Raw genomic sequence first — 19,308 nt, 5'->3', positions numbered from 1 at the left:
TTTGCCTTGTCCTATAGGGTTGGGAACAGCAACTCGGTTCCAGATGAGAACCGATAAGAAAATGCTGGGTACCCATACAAAATACACAATTTCGGTTCTGCTTAATGGTTCCTAAACGCGGTAGACCCTGTATTCCACCGGGTCCGTCTGCGCGACCCGGTGGAATACAGGGGAGGACTGGCCATCTGTGTGTTCTGGAGAATCACAGAACGGCCGGTCGTCAGCGGGTCGTTGACGGCCGGCTCGGTTCGCTGACGGCCGGCACCGCCCTTACTTTTTTCAAACGGCATCATGTAAGTTGCGCTGACAGGCGACAGAGGTCCACAGTTTCCCCGCAGCGAGGCTCCCCCCGCCTTCCTGTAGAGAGTTCACGAGCTCAGTCACTTCATAACGCCAAAGATGGGTCGCGGTAAACGCTCTAGTGAGGCTCCACTACACTAAAAAAGAAAAAGACAAGGCACAGTGTTAACAGCCTGTTAATAACTTGCCACAGGCATAGCTCAGTTAAAATAAAGCACAGCTATTGTGTAATACATTTGTATTGCATGTATTTTTTGTTGTTGTAAAAATGTCAGTTAAAGCTTAAAAGAATAAAGATATTTTTGTTATCTAAACGTTTGACCTCTTTCTTTTATAATTTTATAATCGGAACCGGAATCGATAAGCAGAATCGTAATCGATACATTTCAGACGATACCCATCCCTACCTAGAAGTGTTTTTGATTTGTAGCTTTTAAGGTTATTTGTATAGTAACATTTCAATTTGGTGTAAATACTTGTCTTTAGCATCCTTTTTGAATGCTAAATTGTTTCTTAAAAATACATATTTTTTATTATCCCTATATATTTCTTATTTGTTTGACCTACTTTGCAACTAATTTGGTATGTTCCCACCACCAGATACCAAAGCAAGTTCCTTGTATGTGTAAAGGTACCTAGCAATACACTTGATTCTGATTCTGATGTCATTAGAACCAAAAATATATTTAGTATGTGCTGAAAATAATTAAAATTTAGCACAGGCTTTTTTTGCATATGTCAAAGATGACAGTTGCATTATTCAGGAATACATTGTTGTAATTTTTGGTCTGTGTCATGGAGCTCTAGTGTGTTAATGTGTGTATCGAAAAAGGGGAGGGTGGATTAACCAGTGGAGGGTCTGTCATGGTGACATTTGTGTCCCCTGGCGGAGCAGCGGGAGTCCTCTTCACCTCTGTAACCTTCAACTTTCAGCCTTAACCCCATTCAGGCCCCCTCTTGTTTCCACCACACGCCCAGCACGTCCAAAGGGAGGAGTATTCGAAGGAAAGAGAGTGGGGAAAAATAGAGAGGGGGTGCAGAAGTGTAGAGGACAGAGAGCTGCAGGGGAGGGCGGGATGAAAAGAAACAAAGGTTGTTGAAGGAATAGCAAAAATTAGGCAAACATGGGAAACTGAGAGAGGTTAGGAGAAGGACTTACATTTTACAGTGGGAAAAAAGTCAAGTGATATGGAGGAGGAAAGACAGTGGATAAGAAAAGCAGGAGGAGAAATGATTGGAAGAGAAATGTGAAGGTGGAGCGAAACAGAAACAATAACAGATGGTTTTAGAGGAAAATCGCTGGTATGAAAGATAAGGTGTTTGCTCGAGCTCTACAGATCTCACAGGTCCTCAGCTGTGTGTTGTTACAGCTCTCTTCTGCCTCCAGAGCTATCTTTAATAATTCTGCTCTGTATCACTCTACACCACTGTATGTTCCTCCATTCTATACTGAATTCAATATTCAGTGCTTACTGTAAGTGAGATTTCTGCTGATTTAATGTCTATTCAGTCATGTGACATGATCTTATTTCAGTCTAATCTTCTATAGCTTTTCCTAAGGTGTACGCTCGGTGTGTCTTCGTCTTACCATGTGAGAAAAAGACTAGTAGAAACTTGATTAGAGCAGCAAATGTAAATCATGAAGCTATTCATCACAGAGCACTGGAATCAGTGGTACAAGAGATACATAAAAGGCCACAGAAAAAATGAAATTAATCTACAGGCAACTTCCTATAATATAACCTGTTCTCCTTCTGTCAATTTGCTGTGCTGTATTGTGTTGAAGCCCCCCCCCCCCCCCTATTTTCATACCAATGCAAACCTGAAAAGTAAGCATGGCTGCCAAAAGTTACAAACATTGGACCCCCTCCCCTGTTCTCTTCCTGTCCCTTTTCTTGGCTCCTGTATCACACTCCAGCAGCAGTTCCCATCCTCTCACCCAGTAAATCAGCATAAAATAGCCCTAACTGTGGCAGATCATAGAGTAAGGAAAGGGGGGGTTGGGGGGTGGTGGTGTGTAGAGCTTAGAGCTCTGTTGCCTTTTTTTTCTGTGCCGCTCTTTTCAAGATGGGGCCCATGAAATTATCCCACAGGATTATGTAAGGCAGGATAGATTCTGCTGCATCCTGTCATCCGTTTGTCCATTGCGTGCCTCTGTATTTCAGTTAGCCTGGTGTGTTAGCCATGAAGCTACTTCACACACTGTGTGTTATTGCATGTCCTCTTTACTAAGGTAAGGGTCCTCTCCCCTGAATTAATACATGTCTATATTCATCTTTTCGGGGATATGCATAGAGGAGGATCGAAACCACATTTAGCCTGTGTTTAAATGGTCATACATTTTCAATTACAGCACTTAATTAACCTGTTATCCCTTTTGAACTCACAGTTATTGTTTGTGGACTGAAGTATCCATGCTATCAAAAGCTTAAACGCAGATTCACCGTCTCTCAGCCAGATTTGTTCGGACAGAGGTCAGGGTTTGTTCATGAGCATTTATGCCTTTACCATGTCCATGGCAGTGGAGCTGGCATGCTGGCATGCTTGTCTCTTCAAACCCTTGCTGTTCCTGCTGAGGTCACAGGGTGACCTTGGAGCTGTGGAAGCCATGTTTACCAGAGACCCCTGTGTTCAGGCTGTGGCTCGGTTGCTGCTTCCTTTCAACCACATGGTAAAAGCCAGCAAGGAGCAAGTCTCATGATTTAGTTTGGGAAATTGCTTTAAGAGAGATGCAAACATGTTCCAAGACTTACACTGACTAAGGAAACAGAAGCAACCCTTGCTGTATAAGAAGTCATTTTGCTGCAATTTCATATATTGTCCCGTGTTCATTTCCACTTATTATAGCATTGTTGAAGCTTTTGAAAGCAGCTTATGTTATTTATATCCACTCAAAAACTGACAAAACTGTTATTTAACTAAATAAAATGTTCCCATTGATTAAAAAAATGTATTAATAACTTGGTTTATCCTCCAGCACTGATGGTATTTACTGCAAAGACAGACAAACCCACAAACTATTATAATGATAAATGATAGCTTAAGTTTGACATCTCTTGAGCAAACAGCTAGACTTGTATCAATCCAGCAATAATTAAGCGAATAAACTAGAGTTTGTGTTGGTATGACTTTCTTAAACGTGCATGATTTGTTTTAAATATAAGCTATCATATCTACACTGAGGATACAGATTAGCATATTTACAGCACATACCGCCTAGACACTCTCTCTCTTGTCTTTCACTGTGCGCTGCTCTGTGTATGTGTGTGTGGAAGTGAGCATATAAGTATAAGTGTATGTGTGTGCGTGCACAGACTCGCAGCAGCCACCCCTTGCCCCCACCCCTCTCATTAATATGTATGTGTTCTGAGGCAGCTAGCGAAGACGGTGTGTTTCTCACCCGCTGATTAATGCTGTCTGTCAATTACCTCTAGATCCAACCGTGCTGTGGAGCTTCCCCCAGGACCACACCGACCAGGTTGGAACACACTCTGCTTTCTCATTCTTTTCTCCCTCTCTCTCCCTCTCCCTCTCTCACTCCTTCACTGTTACAGACAACCTTTACCTCCTCCTCCTCTCCCATCTCCCATCTCCCTTCCTTGCCTAATGCCCTCACTCACCCTGCCATGCTGTGGTAGCCGCCCCCCCCAACACCTATCACCACCACCACTGCTCTCCTCCTCATCCCCATCAGTGCTTCCTCCTCTTCTTCTCTCTCTCATTGTACGTCTGTTGCTGGTAATGAAAAGCAGTGAGCAGGTCTTCAATAACCGACGAATCAGTAATTATCATGCAACCGTGACAGGAATGCACACCTCTGTTTCCACCGCTTTCTCTCTCTCTGTCTGTATCTCTTGCTTTCTCTCAGTGTGCTACTTCCTATTGTTTCACATTTAAAGCATTATCGGGTTCATTTTGACTCTGAAAGAGAAAATCTGCAGCTGTTTTGCAATAGTTTTTGGAACACCATGCTCTTCCTTAAACCAGTCAGGGGTTTATATTTGAAGGTAAGACATGCCAATCTCCCACTGTGTTAAAGAATCACATTTGAAAGAGGACGCCATTATGAAGAGTCTTATTTTTGAATCTTTGCTTATCATTTCTACTGATAATAATCACATTGTACTTTTTGAAGAAGTAGTGGAGGTCTTAATAACATTACTACATTCAAATCCAATGGTCAAGAAACACAAGCTACTGACAATCACACATTGTAAGCAAATCAAACTAGATAAAAAACACTTTATTTTGACATAAAACGGACCCAAAAGTTCTACTATATTCTATTACTGTATGTGTGCACATAACAGTAAGTACAGTAGGTCTAACAACCTGCAACTGAAACATACAACTTACATACTAGGTCATATTAAAGGACTACTTTTTTTTCTGGAAGGATGCACGGATTGGTTGATGGAAGAATGGAAATTATTATAATGAAATAAAAAGTTAGGTTGGTGCATCCCTATTTTATTTTTTGAGGGTTTGTTTATGCTAAATGAATATTTATTTCCCCATATGAGTTCTTATTACTTAAATTAACTTCATTTAAGTTGATAAGTGTAATTGTTATTGTAAGCTTTAGAAATAATGGCCAAAGACCCAAGTTGTCATAAACCCAGATTATTTTTTTGAGCCAATCACAAAAGTGTACTGGCTGTCTCAGGGGGGCAATGTGAACACACAGAAGCAAAAACCTCTTGGAGTAATTACAAATGATTTGATATTCCTTTCATTCTTAAAGCCTTGCTCTTACCCTTAGAAAAGTACTCCTACTCAGCAGGGTGTCTTTGTTATGTCTCTCTGGCTTCACCTTCAAAGAACTACAGTCTAAAATCCAGCTTGATCAAAACAATCACGCAGCCTGTAATAATATGCGTATTAATCTCTATGTTGTGCACATCACTCTGTAATAGATTACTCATTATCTGGGCAGCATGACTCCTGCGCTCTGCTGCTGTGGCTTCTCAGGCAGTGTGCGTGTGGTATTTTGATTCTGTTAGTTAGTCTAAGAATGACGGAGACTTGTTTGTGTAACTTGCTGCTGTTAAATACCATCAAACTATGTGCAATATATACATTATTATATACATATGCCATTAATAACTGTGTAATATATACCTGGCTGCTAAATCCTAAGAACTGTTACAGGATTTGTATTTTGAAAAGTATTTTATTTTACTTTTCTTTTTTTATTATATTTTTTATTATATCATAACTTAGTACTTTTTTTTAACATATGTAACATCAAGCTGTCTGTGGCTCTTTCCTGCTGTAACGATGCAAATGTCCCCTCTGTGGGACTAATAAAGGGATTCTGATTCTGAGACACAAGTTGGCAACATTGCTGGACAGATGACTGCAGCTGAAGGAAAACATTGTCGACTAAGAAAAAATAGAAAGAAGAAAACAATATTTGCGTAGGGTCTCAACACCGCAGCCAAGCCAGTGAGTTTAAACAGCTCTCCTGCCCCTCTGATCCACTTTAAGGAATAAACGAGCTTGTCGAAAGATGCTCCAGGCGATGTCTGCCTGCCCCACAAGAACCAGAGCATGCAATCAGAGTAAGAAGTAGAGAGAGGGAGTGTTAGCGAGAGATTACAGTCTTGCAGAGGTTGGCACAGGAAGTGGAAGTCATAGAAAAGGAGTAAAAAAACAGCGGCTGAACCCAAGAGAGATGAAATAGTGTAAACACTGTATGCGTCATCACGAGCCTGCCTCATCCTTCCTCTCCGAGATGTCTCACTTACTTTTCTTTCATTCTGTTGTCCACCAGATCGTTTGTGTGGATAAGATGGCCCTTAAGATGGCTAGTTAGCGTGCTGTGTACAGAGGGATTGGCCCTTTCCCCCGTATACATAACGGCTGCATTCACGGGCCTCATTACCAGGATTAGGGCTGCTTTCCTCCTTTGTGGGGCTGAAGGCAGGAGTCCTCTGTAGCCACAGTCTCTCTCTTTCTGTGTCCCGAGCTGGCCAGCATATGGCAGCAGCAGCCAACAGTCTCCACAGAGGGGCTCAGAGCTCAGAGCAAGGCCTCCTTTTGTTTAGACCGTTATTGTTGCTCTGCGTAATGACATTTGTAGGCCGTAGGATCGGGGTGGAGGGGTTAGTGTACCCCAGGGGAGAGAGAGGGAGACAGAAAAGAGGAAGCGAGGGAGGGGGGAGAGGCAAAGACATGCAGACAGACAGGAGTGTGGATTATGGAAATATGAATTGATTTTGTTTCTGTTCTGTGGTAGAATAGAAAGCTCAAAGGAGAACAGACTGCAGGCTGGCTGGCACGCCGGGGTGGTGCTGGGGAAATATGAAGTGAGAGGCGCTTGCTCCCTCTTTTTCTTTCTCTCCCCTTTCTTTTTCCCCTCCTGCTCCCCCTATCCCTTCCTCAGCCCCTGAGACTCTTGATGCCCTGGTCACCCACAGATGCCACTTGGATAGAGAGGGAGAGAAGGAGGAGAGAGAGAGGGAGGGCAAGAGAGAGGTGGCTAAAGCATATATTTGAATCGCAAGAAGGGCTTTTTTTCTTTTTGCAAATGAAGCAGACAGATGGAAATCTGTCCGTTTCCTCTCAGATCTCATCCCAAAGTTGTGGAAAAAACACAGTAGACAGAACACACACACACGCACACGAACACACAGACACACACACAATTCAGAATATGGTTCTGCTAGTTAGTTAACCACAGTTTGGTGAAAAGAGGGCCCACTCCTCTGTAGAGAACAGAGGATGATAAACACTCAGCAAGTTCCACAAACAGACGGCCATTTGAAAAGCAACTCTGCAGTATGTAAAAATGTGAAGTTCCTCACTCAGATACACCCCGCAGAGATTTGCTGTACTTTCTTTGCCTAACACAGCAGGCACATCTTGAAGATTGACAGGCTAAACCCTAACAATGTATGCATGTGTTATGTTTGCTTTGGGCTGTTATGATGTAAGTCCCGTGCATTTAACTCGCCCTATGGGCCCACAATGGAATCAAAGGTTTTAATAAACAAACTAAGGTGTTTAATGTGAATCATCGGACCTTAAAGGAACATTTCAAGGGTCCTTTTGGCCTCTTTTCTACCTGACCTTATCAGAATTTGGAATTACCCCTAAAGTTAATCTCATTTGATGTTTGATACGTTTATTAACTCTTGTTGAAACACTTGTCAGATATTCAAATGTGACTGTAATGTTAATGTAGAATTTCCCTAAAAACGTGTTTAGGCAAATTCTACAAGGGGTGTCACCTCATTGACGAAAACTCAAACATATTACATAAAGCATTGTGGAGAAAAGAGATAAGAATAGAAATACCTGGGGGGGGGGGGGGGGGGGGTGGCTGCAAGTCTGGGAAAGCCTGTGTACTTCTTTCAATTTATTTTGATCTCCTAAGCATACATCCATTTTAACTGGGACACCTACTCTGCTGTAGGGAGTGTGGATAAGCGCTGTATGACCATGGCCACTTTTTTTATTGCCTGGATATTTTGAGGGATGAATACTGGATTTTAGTACTGATGTTTTGTTTCTCTCTATATTGTGCATTTTGAAGATATACCTAAAGGTTTGTGTTTAAGTCAAATCTGCAGCCTTTCTAAGATCTAAGATCCTTTTGCCTGCAATGTAAGAAAACAAATTCCAAAAGCTGGCTGTAGAGAAACGACTGTGTCTTTTACATAGACACCCTCACCAATCCATGCTCCGTGTAAATTGGTAAAATAGTTTCCCTACTCTCATGAAATAGAAACATATAACTTCACATTCTGCACACTCGCTACTCTCCACTAACATTCCTCATCTCCATTTCACTCTCTCCATTCACAGGGAGATAACATTGTGTTTGCTTTCTTGGCATGTCATTGTTTAGTATTGGTTTTCCTATGCATTCCTATTATTCTGTCCATCCCTTATATCCATTTGCATCTCTTGCTGCCTGCCGTTCATCAACAATCTGGCTTTTAAACACCTTCTGTCATATTTGCCCTCTAAAGACACTGTTGCAGAAAATTGCAAATTACATATAAACCACCAGGCCGGTTGCAGCATAATATCCAGAGAGAAATAAAGAAAATAATGAATAGATTTTACTCTCGGATATGAACTAAAGTTGATGTTAACTCTCTATGGCCATTCCACACATTTGAATATGGAAACCTTTGATCTCTCTGCTGCATACTGCATAGAGTTGACTGTATAACATGCGGTTTTTCATTTATACCAAGGCTAGAGTAGGTGTAATCTGATTCTATAATGAAATCCATGCTTTGATACAGATTCAAACCTTGCTATGTATAATCAATGTGTGACATTTATTGCACTCAAGTACATATGTTGTGTAGAAGGTAGTCATGTAGTACATTTTCCCGTGGCTTTCTACATTTTCTAGCAGGCTTTTTTAAAATTTTGCATTAGGAACATTTGGGTGTTGCAGAGAGCAATCCCTGGAGCAAAGAAAGAGTTTCCCTAGAGTCACAGAGCGTATTGAAAGCATTGATGCTACTTTGCATTTTGGACAAATTAGCTTAGGTGGAGTAAGTGTTCTCTTTGCTTCTTCGATTGTGGAGATTTCTTTGTGTAAGTGTAACAATTTGATGCAAAGCAAGATGCCTAAAATCAGGCTCTGGCCTTTTGGATCAGTTGAACTGACAAATTGCTTTACAAAAATACCTGTACAGCAGGTACACATATTTACTTTATCACACTTCACAGTAGCAGAGAGACGTTTGCATTTACTTAATATCATATCATCCGCTTTTGGAAAATTATTCATGGGAGCTAGATAAATGTAGCAACGGCCTTGAAATGTAACATCACTCATAAGATTCAAATGGTACTGTCCTTGTGCGTATTTAGTTTGAACCCCTGTCAAGGTTTTTTGAGATGCCATGACTTCTGGCTAAACTTGGCTTATTTTCCGTTCACGTAGTTCTGTACATCCATCTCTGCTCAAAAACCCACTGTGTCATCAGCCAGACAAAAAAAGAGGGGGGAGGGGGGGGGGGGGGAAGAAGAAGAGAGGCGGAAAGTCTCTCGAGGCTTCAACCTTGGCAACTCTGAGTGTTGCTCTGACACCGTGCTCCTTCAGGACAGGCTGCCTGACATCATGTGATTGGTGGCCACACATATGAGCAGGTCCTGGGTGGGTGAGGCGAGAAGGGTGAAGGATTTAGTGGTAGAGGTAGGAGGGGTTTAAGGTAAAGGAGGGGAGCTGGTGGACAAGTGTCAACTCTAAGGAGAGGAGGAGATAGTTGGTGAAGGTGGTGGTGGAGGTGGGTGTGCGGAGGATCAGTAGCACGGAGCCAGAGAAGCAAGGTAATGACATGTGGCCCTCAGTTGAGACCTTATAGCACAGAAAATATTCAAGATTTAAGATTCAAAGGTTTTATTGTCATATGTACTGTAGAGACAGTGTAGTTATGGCAATTCAACTTTTAAGTCCCATTCTCCTTCAACAATGCAACATAAATATAAATGACATAACCAATGAATTAAAGAAAAATAGTGCTGAAAGAAACAGAATACAAATAAAATAGTGCTAGATAAATTGACCAGTGTGCAAGTAATGCAGAAGTAAACTATATACATGTACAATTGAATAAGAAGACCTAGAATGTTGGATCAAATACTGTACAAGAACAAAAATACTGCTTATTGAAGTAATACATCAATATGTTATGAATGCTTAAAGTTCTGAAGGCACTTAACAGGGCTCAGGAGTTGGTCAGTCTTATGGCCGTTGGGATAAAACTGTCACTGTGGTTTGTGTCCTGATGTTAAGCACAGTATAGAAAACTAGAAGAGATTGAAAATTGAAAGCAGGTTAGTTTATAAAAAACGTTATTTAACAAAATGTTAAAGTTGGCCGGAGGTGAAGGAGTCATAAGATTGGAGGTGGAAAGGTGAAACAAGATGAGGGCCATGGAAATGACAAAATAAAAAAAGACAGTGAGAAGTCGGAGTTATTCTACAAACCCATCATAAAATGTTGTCCACACTCCTAGATAAGGTTGTTTTCACAGTTACTGAGAAATGAACAAGTTCAGATGCGAAACACCACCTATTAGTGATATCGTGAATGATAATGCACCAGACGGCACATTTGTGTAGGCAGAGGAAGGCGTGGGATGGTTGATAGCAGTAAAAGGATGATGCTACAGAGAAAAGTACAGCACCTCTGTCAGACTAGAGTCTTATCACAAGGGCCAACTTCCCCACCCATCCTCCAAACAGATAGGAGACAGAGGTAGTGACATGCTGTTGAAAATTAGCATATTTTGCCAGCTCTTTAGATGCTGCTACAGCCAGTTTTGTGAAGCTCTAACAGCAAGTCAAGAAGTACGGGAAACTGAGAGATGAAAAAGATGGAAATGTATACGTTTTTTGCGTTTGTGTGTGTGGAAAAGTAGAGGCCTGACAGTGTGTATATGTGTGTATTTGTGTACGTACGTGTGTGATATCTAAGCGTGTCACAGGGTCTCGTCTTTCCCCTTCACTGCACCCTGACAGCGGTGTCAAACAAGGCCTCATATGATCTGTGTATGTCTTGGAGAATATGTGTGTGTCTGGGTTGATAGTGTTTTTATTCTTCTTCCTAACCCTTTTCACCTTGGATCCCTAGGGTGTTCCAGGGTCTTGCCTAATAGACAGTCTCGGCCCACTAAACTGGCCTATGGCTAGGGCACTGAGCTGGACGCCTAAGTAGGGCCCTTTGTTGCTCATGGATCCTGATTGCGCTGACCTCTGGGCTGGCTTCCTAAGAGACGATGGGTGGTGGAGATGGGAGCATGGAGAAGTGTTTTTCCGCCCCGCTGCTCACATCTCTCCAGCATCGCACAGTGACCGGCGAAAAGGAAGCAGTGGTGTGTTTTGGCGGTCGAGTAAAAAACTGTTGGTGGCTCGTGTTTCCCAAGTTGCAGGCAGACAGCATTGGATTCAGCTACATATATTATTTTATTTCACTAATATGCCACTCCCAGTTCCAAAAGCAAGGTACATAAATAGATGGTGTATTTGGACTAAACTAGTTCCTGCTAAACATAAATGATGTTAATGGTCAATAGAAAAATATCAAATTACTGGGTAAAAACGATGAACAAGTTAAATCTTTGCATCATCAAGCTTCATCACTCTGGATGTTTATCACAGATTTTTTTAAATGCAATAGTTTAACAACAGTTAGAAACTGACTTTGTAGCCACAGTAAGGGAACAGAGATTTTAGAATAGGGAACAGGGAGGTTGTTAGTCATGTGCTAAGACATTGTTTTGCTTTGTTATGGAATCTTGAATTGTACATTAATCTGCCAGAGCTGCTTATTGGGTTTACCAAACTGGACTAGTGTAATACTGCAGTACATATTCTCAAACGTTTTTTTGATAGCTGCCAAACTCCCTCAGCATTGTGGCTGCATTCAGAGGAAGAAAGAGTGCATCTCTACACTTAGAAACAGGTTGTCCCTGTCAACCAGGAAGCTCATATTTACAGTAAAAGATGCCAGGCTTACCACAACCGCACACTGCTGTTGCCAACAGAGATATCACACAATCACACGTATCGGGCTTAATTGGCGTGCAAGTCTCCTTAACCACATGCCCACCATACAGGGCACAGCCAGCCAGTAGCGTGGCGTGGGAAAAAAATTAGGGGAAGCCAATAATACGTCCTTTCTTTTGGGTCGGGGGTGTGGTGGTCAATGTAATAACGTAACCAGATGAGTGATTACAGCACCCGGTATCATTTTACACACATTTTTATCAGATGCAGGATTTACACACACCTGTTATCTAACCGACAGGTCCGCACGCACTCTCCAGCCGAAACTCTAATAAGCATTCATTCACAAACTAAATCAGGAGACCTTTAACGTTTTACGTCCGATTCGCTCCTTTGTTCCTCGCTGTACACAGCTCCAGTTTGGGCATTGGCCTGTCATCAGATTGTATTTGTTGTTGCTGCTGTAGCGGAAGTTTAGTACAATTACTTTTGATGAAATACTCCAAATCTCCACCCTCCATAATTGCACTTGCTTCAGTTGCTTGCTTCTTTCTAACGGCGGTGAGAGTGATGCAGTGGCGCTATCTATCTTGTTCTATCGATTAGATTTATGATTCGAAAATTATAAAAGTAGGGTAGACATGTGGATATTATCCGACTGAACAAAACTTGCATTTATCTAACAGGTTCGTTATCCACTGACCTTATTTCGAGCTATTTTCCAAAATCCTATGGAGAACTCCCATTGCTTTTTTGTCGATGGAAACCGAGAGCAGCTTACTTCCGGATTTTAGGACGCGTCACTGCAACACTAAGTTGATGCGATTTGATTGGATTGTGAGGCAAGGGAAGCCAGCCGCCTCTGGCTTCCCTTGGCATGGCCCTGACCAATCACAGGTTGGCAGGGGCATGACGTGAGCCTCATCTGATTGGTCAATCCCTCAATTTTTTTTCACCAAGGGAAGCCAGATTCGGCTGGCCTCCTCTCGCAACAGTGAGTGCAATCTACTGTTTCACCATAACATCTAGAGGGGCGCTGTTTGTTTCACTCTTTGTAAAATACTCAATGAGAATGGGGGAGAGACGGGCCGGCAGCAACACACAGCAAAGGAGAATTATCGAAACAAAACAAAGTGTTTTTATTTATTTATTTAAATTATAACTACAATCCGAAAAAACAGGGGAAGCCTGGCTTCCCTTGGCCTCCGGGAGAAAACGCCACTGCAGCCACCAGCTACGGACAGAGACAGAGGCAATAGCAAAGCACTTAGGGTGTTTTGTAAAGGAAGAGAAGGATGAAGAGAGGGAGGGAGAAGGAGGAAGAGGAGGGTGCAGCGATGACCTGACCTCCACCGCTAGATTCCATGTACATCTGTCAATGAGACGTCCACAGCCAAATGTTTTGGAGCCAGTGCCGCCCTCCTGCTGAGCTTGAATGTATACATTCTTTGTGTGTACGTGTGTGCGAGGGTATATCTGTGAGTGTGTGTGTGTGTGACGCCATGTGTTAGAGGCAGGCCCACATCAGGGTTCATACAGTCGAGCGAGGCCCAGTGGGAGCTAAGAGCTTAAAGAAGGAAATCCCCCCCCGGCTGCTTGGTACACACACACACACACACACACACACACACACACACACACACACACACACACACACACACACACACACACACACACACACACACACACACACACACACACACACACACACACACACACACACACACACGCATGCGCTCTCTCTTTCTCTCCTCTTGGCACTTCATTAATGAAGCCCATGCTTGTATGTTTGGGGCATATGCAGCTCTCTTGGCCCAACACTACAAGTGTGTGAGTGTGTGTGTGTGTGTGTGTGTGTGTGTGTGTGTGTGTGTGAGTGTGTGTGTGTTAGGGAGTGAGACATCTCCCCCTATCACATGGTAATATATTCAGTGGAAGATCTCGGCAGAGGCATAATACTGCCGCTCTCCCCTGTCTGAGCCCATCTGTGATATGTAGAAAGGACATCAGCAGGACAGGTTATTAGCACTGGAATAATGCACACTGTTATTGTTGATGCCATATACTTATTCTCCAAGCAATATGCCCCCTCACCTCATAACATAAATAAATACATCCATTATGTAAAAAGCTGAAAATAAATGAGTGCAGCACAATAGACCACATTTAAACTACCCAAGTGCATTGTTATTATATTAGAGGTGACTCATTAACAGCTGATAGACAGAGGAATGACTTTGGGGGCTGGACAGTGGGAGGTTAAGGGGATCTTAAGCACAAATTGGTGCTACATGTGTACTATATAGCCCAAAGAGGAAATAAAAGATTTCAAGCAACATTTTCCCTATCGTTATTAAACTTGAGCCAGGACAAATACTATTGCTTCTGGGATAGTATTTGGAATTTTCCAGTGACGTGTCCCAATCAAGAGGGGGTTGTAAGGTGTTGAGGCCGGTGGAAGTGTGTGCTGTTGTGCTTCACAGGAGGGGAAAACCAAAGCCATTATTCTGTCCTTGGCTAAGGCATCTTTGATATCCTTTAGGGGTCTAGAAGTGCAGATTTGAAAATAACAAATATTTTCAGCAAACAGGGTTACATATTGCTGGCACATACACATATGGATATACGACCACATATACCTGTCAGGTGTTGGCATGTGCTTGAAGAGGCCATAAGATCAATATGCCACCTTCAACACCTCCTGGAGAGGAGCTTTGGTAACATGGGACTGAACCAAAAATAACCTCCCCTATCACACTGCATAAGGGAAGACAATCTAACGGAGGCGAGTAAAACAGAAAGACAAAACTGTTCCTTTCCCCACATTTCCCTCTCCTATCAGCCCAGGCAGAGTGAGCAAGGATGTGAAAATGTAACGCCCCCGTGTCAATTTGAAAGTGCACCCCACCTTCCCCCTCTCAAGCAGCTCTGGTGCTTTGGTCCAGCTTTGAAGGCCGTTCTTATTACTGGCACAGAGCGCGGGTCAGAATGGCAAGCCGGCAGCATACTATTAAAGCCTAATGAAAGGAATCTCTGCAGGGTCTGAGGTCTGCTGTGGCCAGAGGAGCCTGTGTCTCTGCCCGTTGTTCTGTGGCTACTCTCCTCACCATCTCTAGGTTTTTTATTCCATCTTTTTATCTGGCCTCATTGCCATCTCTCCCGTCTCTGTCTGTCATTTTCTGTGTCTCTCTCAGTCTTTTCCTTTGTCTCCTTTATCTCTAAACCTTCTTTTAGTTTCCCTCTGTGTCTGCACCAGATAATGTTTGCACTCAGTTACCCCCTACAAAATAAGGTATGGTATTTCTGTTTAGTTTCACGCGTTCAATCATTATTCTGTAGAAATGTAAGTAAATCATGATTTTAATTTAACTAAACTATAAACTAAATGCAATTTCATTTTTTTAAGGAAACTTGAATAAATACAGATGTTTAGAAAGCAATATAAAAAATATATGGGAAGGAATTATAACCCGTTTAACTTTATAACACTAGCTAAAAATGCAAAAATTAAAATGATTGATGCCAATAGTCAAAGCAAATATTTCATTAAAAACACAATCATGTATTTTGCATCGACTTGGGTATCAAGAATCATGGAATTTCACTGTTATTAGAACCGTTTTTATGGTGTCAGGACATCCCTATTTTGGAAATCACAAGCTCAAGGTGTTACTGATTACTCTCCGAACCTGCAGGGACATCATATTACCAAATGTGTTCTACCATTAAACCCTAATGACATTATTAGAAACCAAACTTAAAAATCTAATCCCTTGATTCATACCCACAAAACCGTGATATTCCCTCTGAGAATAATCATGACATCTATTGTCGTCATTTATCCCCCTTCGACATGTAGGCCAAAAAGGTTTCTCCTTTCCAAACGCGGAAATGCCCTGACATCAGGGATCAAATCCTGGGTTCCACTCTCATAACATTCATACAAAGCAGTAGCTCTGCTTAGCCCTCACCTTGTTCATTTGTAGCAAAAGCAGGATAATAACCTGTAGCTTTGACATGCACTCTGAAAACAGATTACATTGTTATGCATGCCTTTCTGTGGTCAAGCAGTTTTTAGCTTTGATATGCCTTAAGCAATATTTTCCAGTCACTAGCATACCTGGGTGTATCTGTTGGTCTAAGAAAATAATACTATTGTTCAGGAAGAGAGGTTTGGTAAATTTTTTTGGACTTGCTCGTATAGATTGTTTGACACTTGTAAAGCATTATAATAATATGCTGTAGTCTATAACATGGCAGTAGATTCAGCACTTGTGCACTTTCCATATGTATTGGTTAAATCATGTTACACAATAAATACTAATATGGGCACGTATTAAAGCAGCACAAACATGGAGGAATAGGAATCGGCCCTTTTTTGCCTGAAAGGAACAACAACTGCTCATAATGTCACAACTAGTGCTACATTTTCTCAAGGATCTACAATTTGAATGCAACATTTTCTTCCTTAAATGTTAATAGAGCATTAAACACTTAGATATTATATTCTCTCCAACTCTTATGCTTTTCATTCTTTCTTTCTCGTACTACCTATTCCTCAGTAACCTCCAGTATCTGGTGCAGATTTGATATCACTGAGGAAACAGGAAGTTGTTCAGGAAGTTTGTCCTTTACCCTATATTAGAACACAGACCAATTCTTCCCCTGTAAAAGACCTGATAAAAGTCAGTTATCAGTTCATCAATTATTCTGTGCCAAAAATCGACATGTATCGTTGTGTTAAACGTTTTTCCTAGTTTCAATTCAACAGTCCACCCAATCAAGCTTTCATACCATCATATATATTTATTCTGCATTATGTATTTTCTCTCTCCATCAACCAAGGCTCAGCTGTCCTTGTGCCTTTACACATTGCAAATGAATGCATATCCATGCAAATTCTTAAAAAAGAAAGGCTGAGAATTTGAATATTTTGCTTAAAGCTGCACCCAGGTCGACCCTGCCATTCGGCATTTGAAAGCAGTGTGTGTCTGTTTGAATACTGAGGATCTCTCTTTGTCATGTTCGCCAGAGGGGCTCGGTGAGCGAACCAGCACCGGCAGGATGGGCAGAGATCGGCTGGGTAGCTGCACACAGACAGACTAATTGGGAAAAGGGGGGTGAGAGGGGGGACGAGGGGTGCTGGTAAGGGTGAGGGAAAGGTGGGGTGTACAGGAGGGGGGGATTCTAAGATGACGACAGGGGGTTTGGGAGGGAGGTGAAAGAGGACGGAGAGCGGGGGATGGTGGGAATGTGAGAGAAGGGAAGAGGAAGAGAGAAGGTGATGAAGAGGGCACAAGAGCATGCGGGAGGAAGAGGTGAAGGAAGGGTGAGTGGAGACATTGTGGTTTCCGGCGCTGATGTGTGAGTAGTCCTGCTGACGATGTCATTATACTGTTGAAGTGCTGGCTGGATAACCAGGGTCCCTGCCTGCAAACCACTGTAGCCCAAAACTCCATTATACCGCCTGACACATATGGAAAAGATAGCTCTGCACACGCTGCTTTTCTTGCTGTTATTAAACACATTCAACAGGAACTGGTCCCTCTCGACTTTTACCTTAAAGCATACTTTTGATTCCAACAGAGCGAGCATCAGTTGGGGAATACTTTCATATACATGAATAGTAAAAAAAAAAAAAAGATCGTGTGAGGTGTGACAATATTCATGTGAACTATTTATGTGTTCAACAGACCGTTGCTCAGCACACTTTGCAATACAGAGTTGCCATAGTTAAAAGGTAATGAATTCTAAATAGAGTTGTGAGCAGGAACCAGCTGTTCATTTATTTATTTTATAGCTTATTTGTATTCGGAATTTAAATCAGAAGCATGTTTATCGACCCCCGTGGGAGATTGGCTTATGTGCGTAAACATTGGGCATGTTTGCGTTACAAGGCATTTAACCTTTGACAATTCCCCAAATCATTTTTTGTAGACTTTAACTTCTTTTTGTTGTGACTTTTGTAGTGGATCACTAACAAGCTTTTTGGGGGGCTTTAGGTCATCTTGTGGTCGTCTTCAGTTGATATGGGAATTTTCTCAATGGCACCAAAAATGTTGCTGCATAGAGCCCTTTATACCTACTAAAGAAGCGGGTGCTCTTCACAAAGTCCACCATGTTGCACCGCCATGTTTCTACAGTAGCTCAGAGCAGACACACTCTGGCTCTAGAGGGCGTTTTGTGTGTTTTTTCATGTCACCTGAAGGCCACAGTAGTTCTCATACACACTTTAAATGGGAGCGATAAGCAAAGAGGCATCGCTATTGGCCACTTCTCCAGCTGATGTCCTCTTTGTTAACTTTATACATCCTAAGTTATCTTGACATTGTTAACCTCACAGAATCGTTTTGGCTGAAATTGTCAATTTTTAACAGATTTTGCTCTGTTTTAAATTCAACTGAACACAAAATACTCCAATATATACATTTTATAAGTGCATTACTGCTACTCTTTTACTTAAACATAAAACAATCTGTGTGCAATATTGCTGCCCACGCAATGTGGTTATTCTGCAAGTTAATAGCTAAATAAAACCCCCGATACATTATGCTGCCCTAACCAGTCCTTTGATGACTTGTGCACATTAGCTCACCACGTGTGACACACTCCCCAGAGCTTTGCATAGTCACTGTTAAATCCTCCCAGATATGTGCAGTACACTCTTGGAAGTTCAAATTAGTTTTTACTACCATCACAACATAAATTGATTTCTATTTATGTCCATATGGTATGAAAACTCGTCTGGCAAAAACGTAGGTAATTCATCACAGTGAACATCTTGTCTGCATTATTTTGAGTTATGTTATTTTTGTGTGGTAACGCAGCGCAGGCTTTTCAAATCAGTCTTTCAATTGCATTACCTGGAAATAATAAATTAACTTTGACAAAAAAATAAAAGCCGGCACAATGTTCACTATGATGGATTATACAGTAGAAATCACATTCAGAAAATCTAAAACAGCACAGCATGCTTTGAAAACGGCTGACAGTAATGTAAAGTATATGTGAATTGAAGTAATGGGCTAACACATGCAAGACCACTGATATAGTCCTTTTTTAAAGTGTGTTTCTAATATGGGTATACCAGTGGTACATTTACAAATGTGCCTGCCTCTGGCCTCCATTCCTCCCAGAACCACAGCCTGTATGGGGGGCTCTGGGGGCCACGCTGCTATGAACTAGGTTGAGTTACACTGGGAAGCTAGCTAGATTGATCTGGCTGCAGTAGCCAGGGGAATATAAAGCAGGGCATGGGCTTAAAGTCTGAGTCCCCCCAGGGAGGAGTCCTCGCTGCATGGGGAGAGGGGCATGAACTGGGCTGCTCTTCTCCCCCCCCCCCCCCCCCTTCCTTCCCCTCGTTCCTTCTGTTGCTGTGTCCGTCCATCGAATATCTTCTCTATCTCTCCTTCCATAACATATTAAATTCTGTCAGTCTCTCTGTTTGCCTCTCCCCTTCTCTTTAACTTGTTTAAAAAAAAACTCATAGTTTTTGATTTTTGGCCTTTTTCACTTTAACTCCATCCT

General features: G+C 42.0%; 1 protein-coding gene across 3 annotated transcripts in view; it reads left to right on the top strand.

Annotated features, from left to right (window-relative positions):
- The window catches only part of dennd1b (DENN/MADD domain containing 1B), a 104,209-nt gene that overhangs the window by 17,759 nt on the left and 67,142 nt on the right, over positions 1-19,308 (top strand). For all 3 annotated transcript variants that reach the window (XM_034206287.1, XM_034206226.1, XM_034206362.1), the window contains one exon: positions 3,735-3,778. In XM_034206287.1, the coding sequence (XP_034062178.1) occupies positions 3,735-3,778 (44 nt within the window). The remainder of the gene's footprint in view (positions 1-3,734; positions 3,779-19,308) is intronic.

Source organism: Gymnodraco acuticeps, unplaced genomic scaffold (assembly GCF_902827175.1).
Source record: "Gymnodraco acuticeps unplaced genomic scaffold, fGymAcu1.1, whole genome shotgun sequence".
Taxonomy (NCBI): Eukaryota; Metazoa; Chordata; class Actinopteri; order Perciformes; family Bathydraconidae; genus Gymnodraco; species Gymnodraco acuticeps.
The sequence above is the reverse complement of the archived record's forward strand: the minus strand, read 5'-3'. Positions and strand labels throughout refer to the sequence as shown.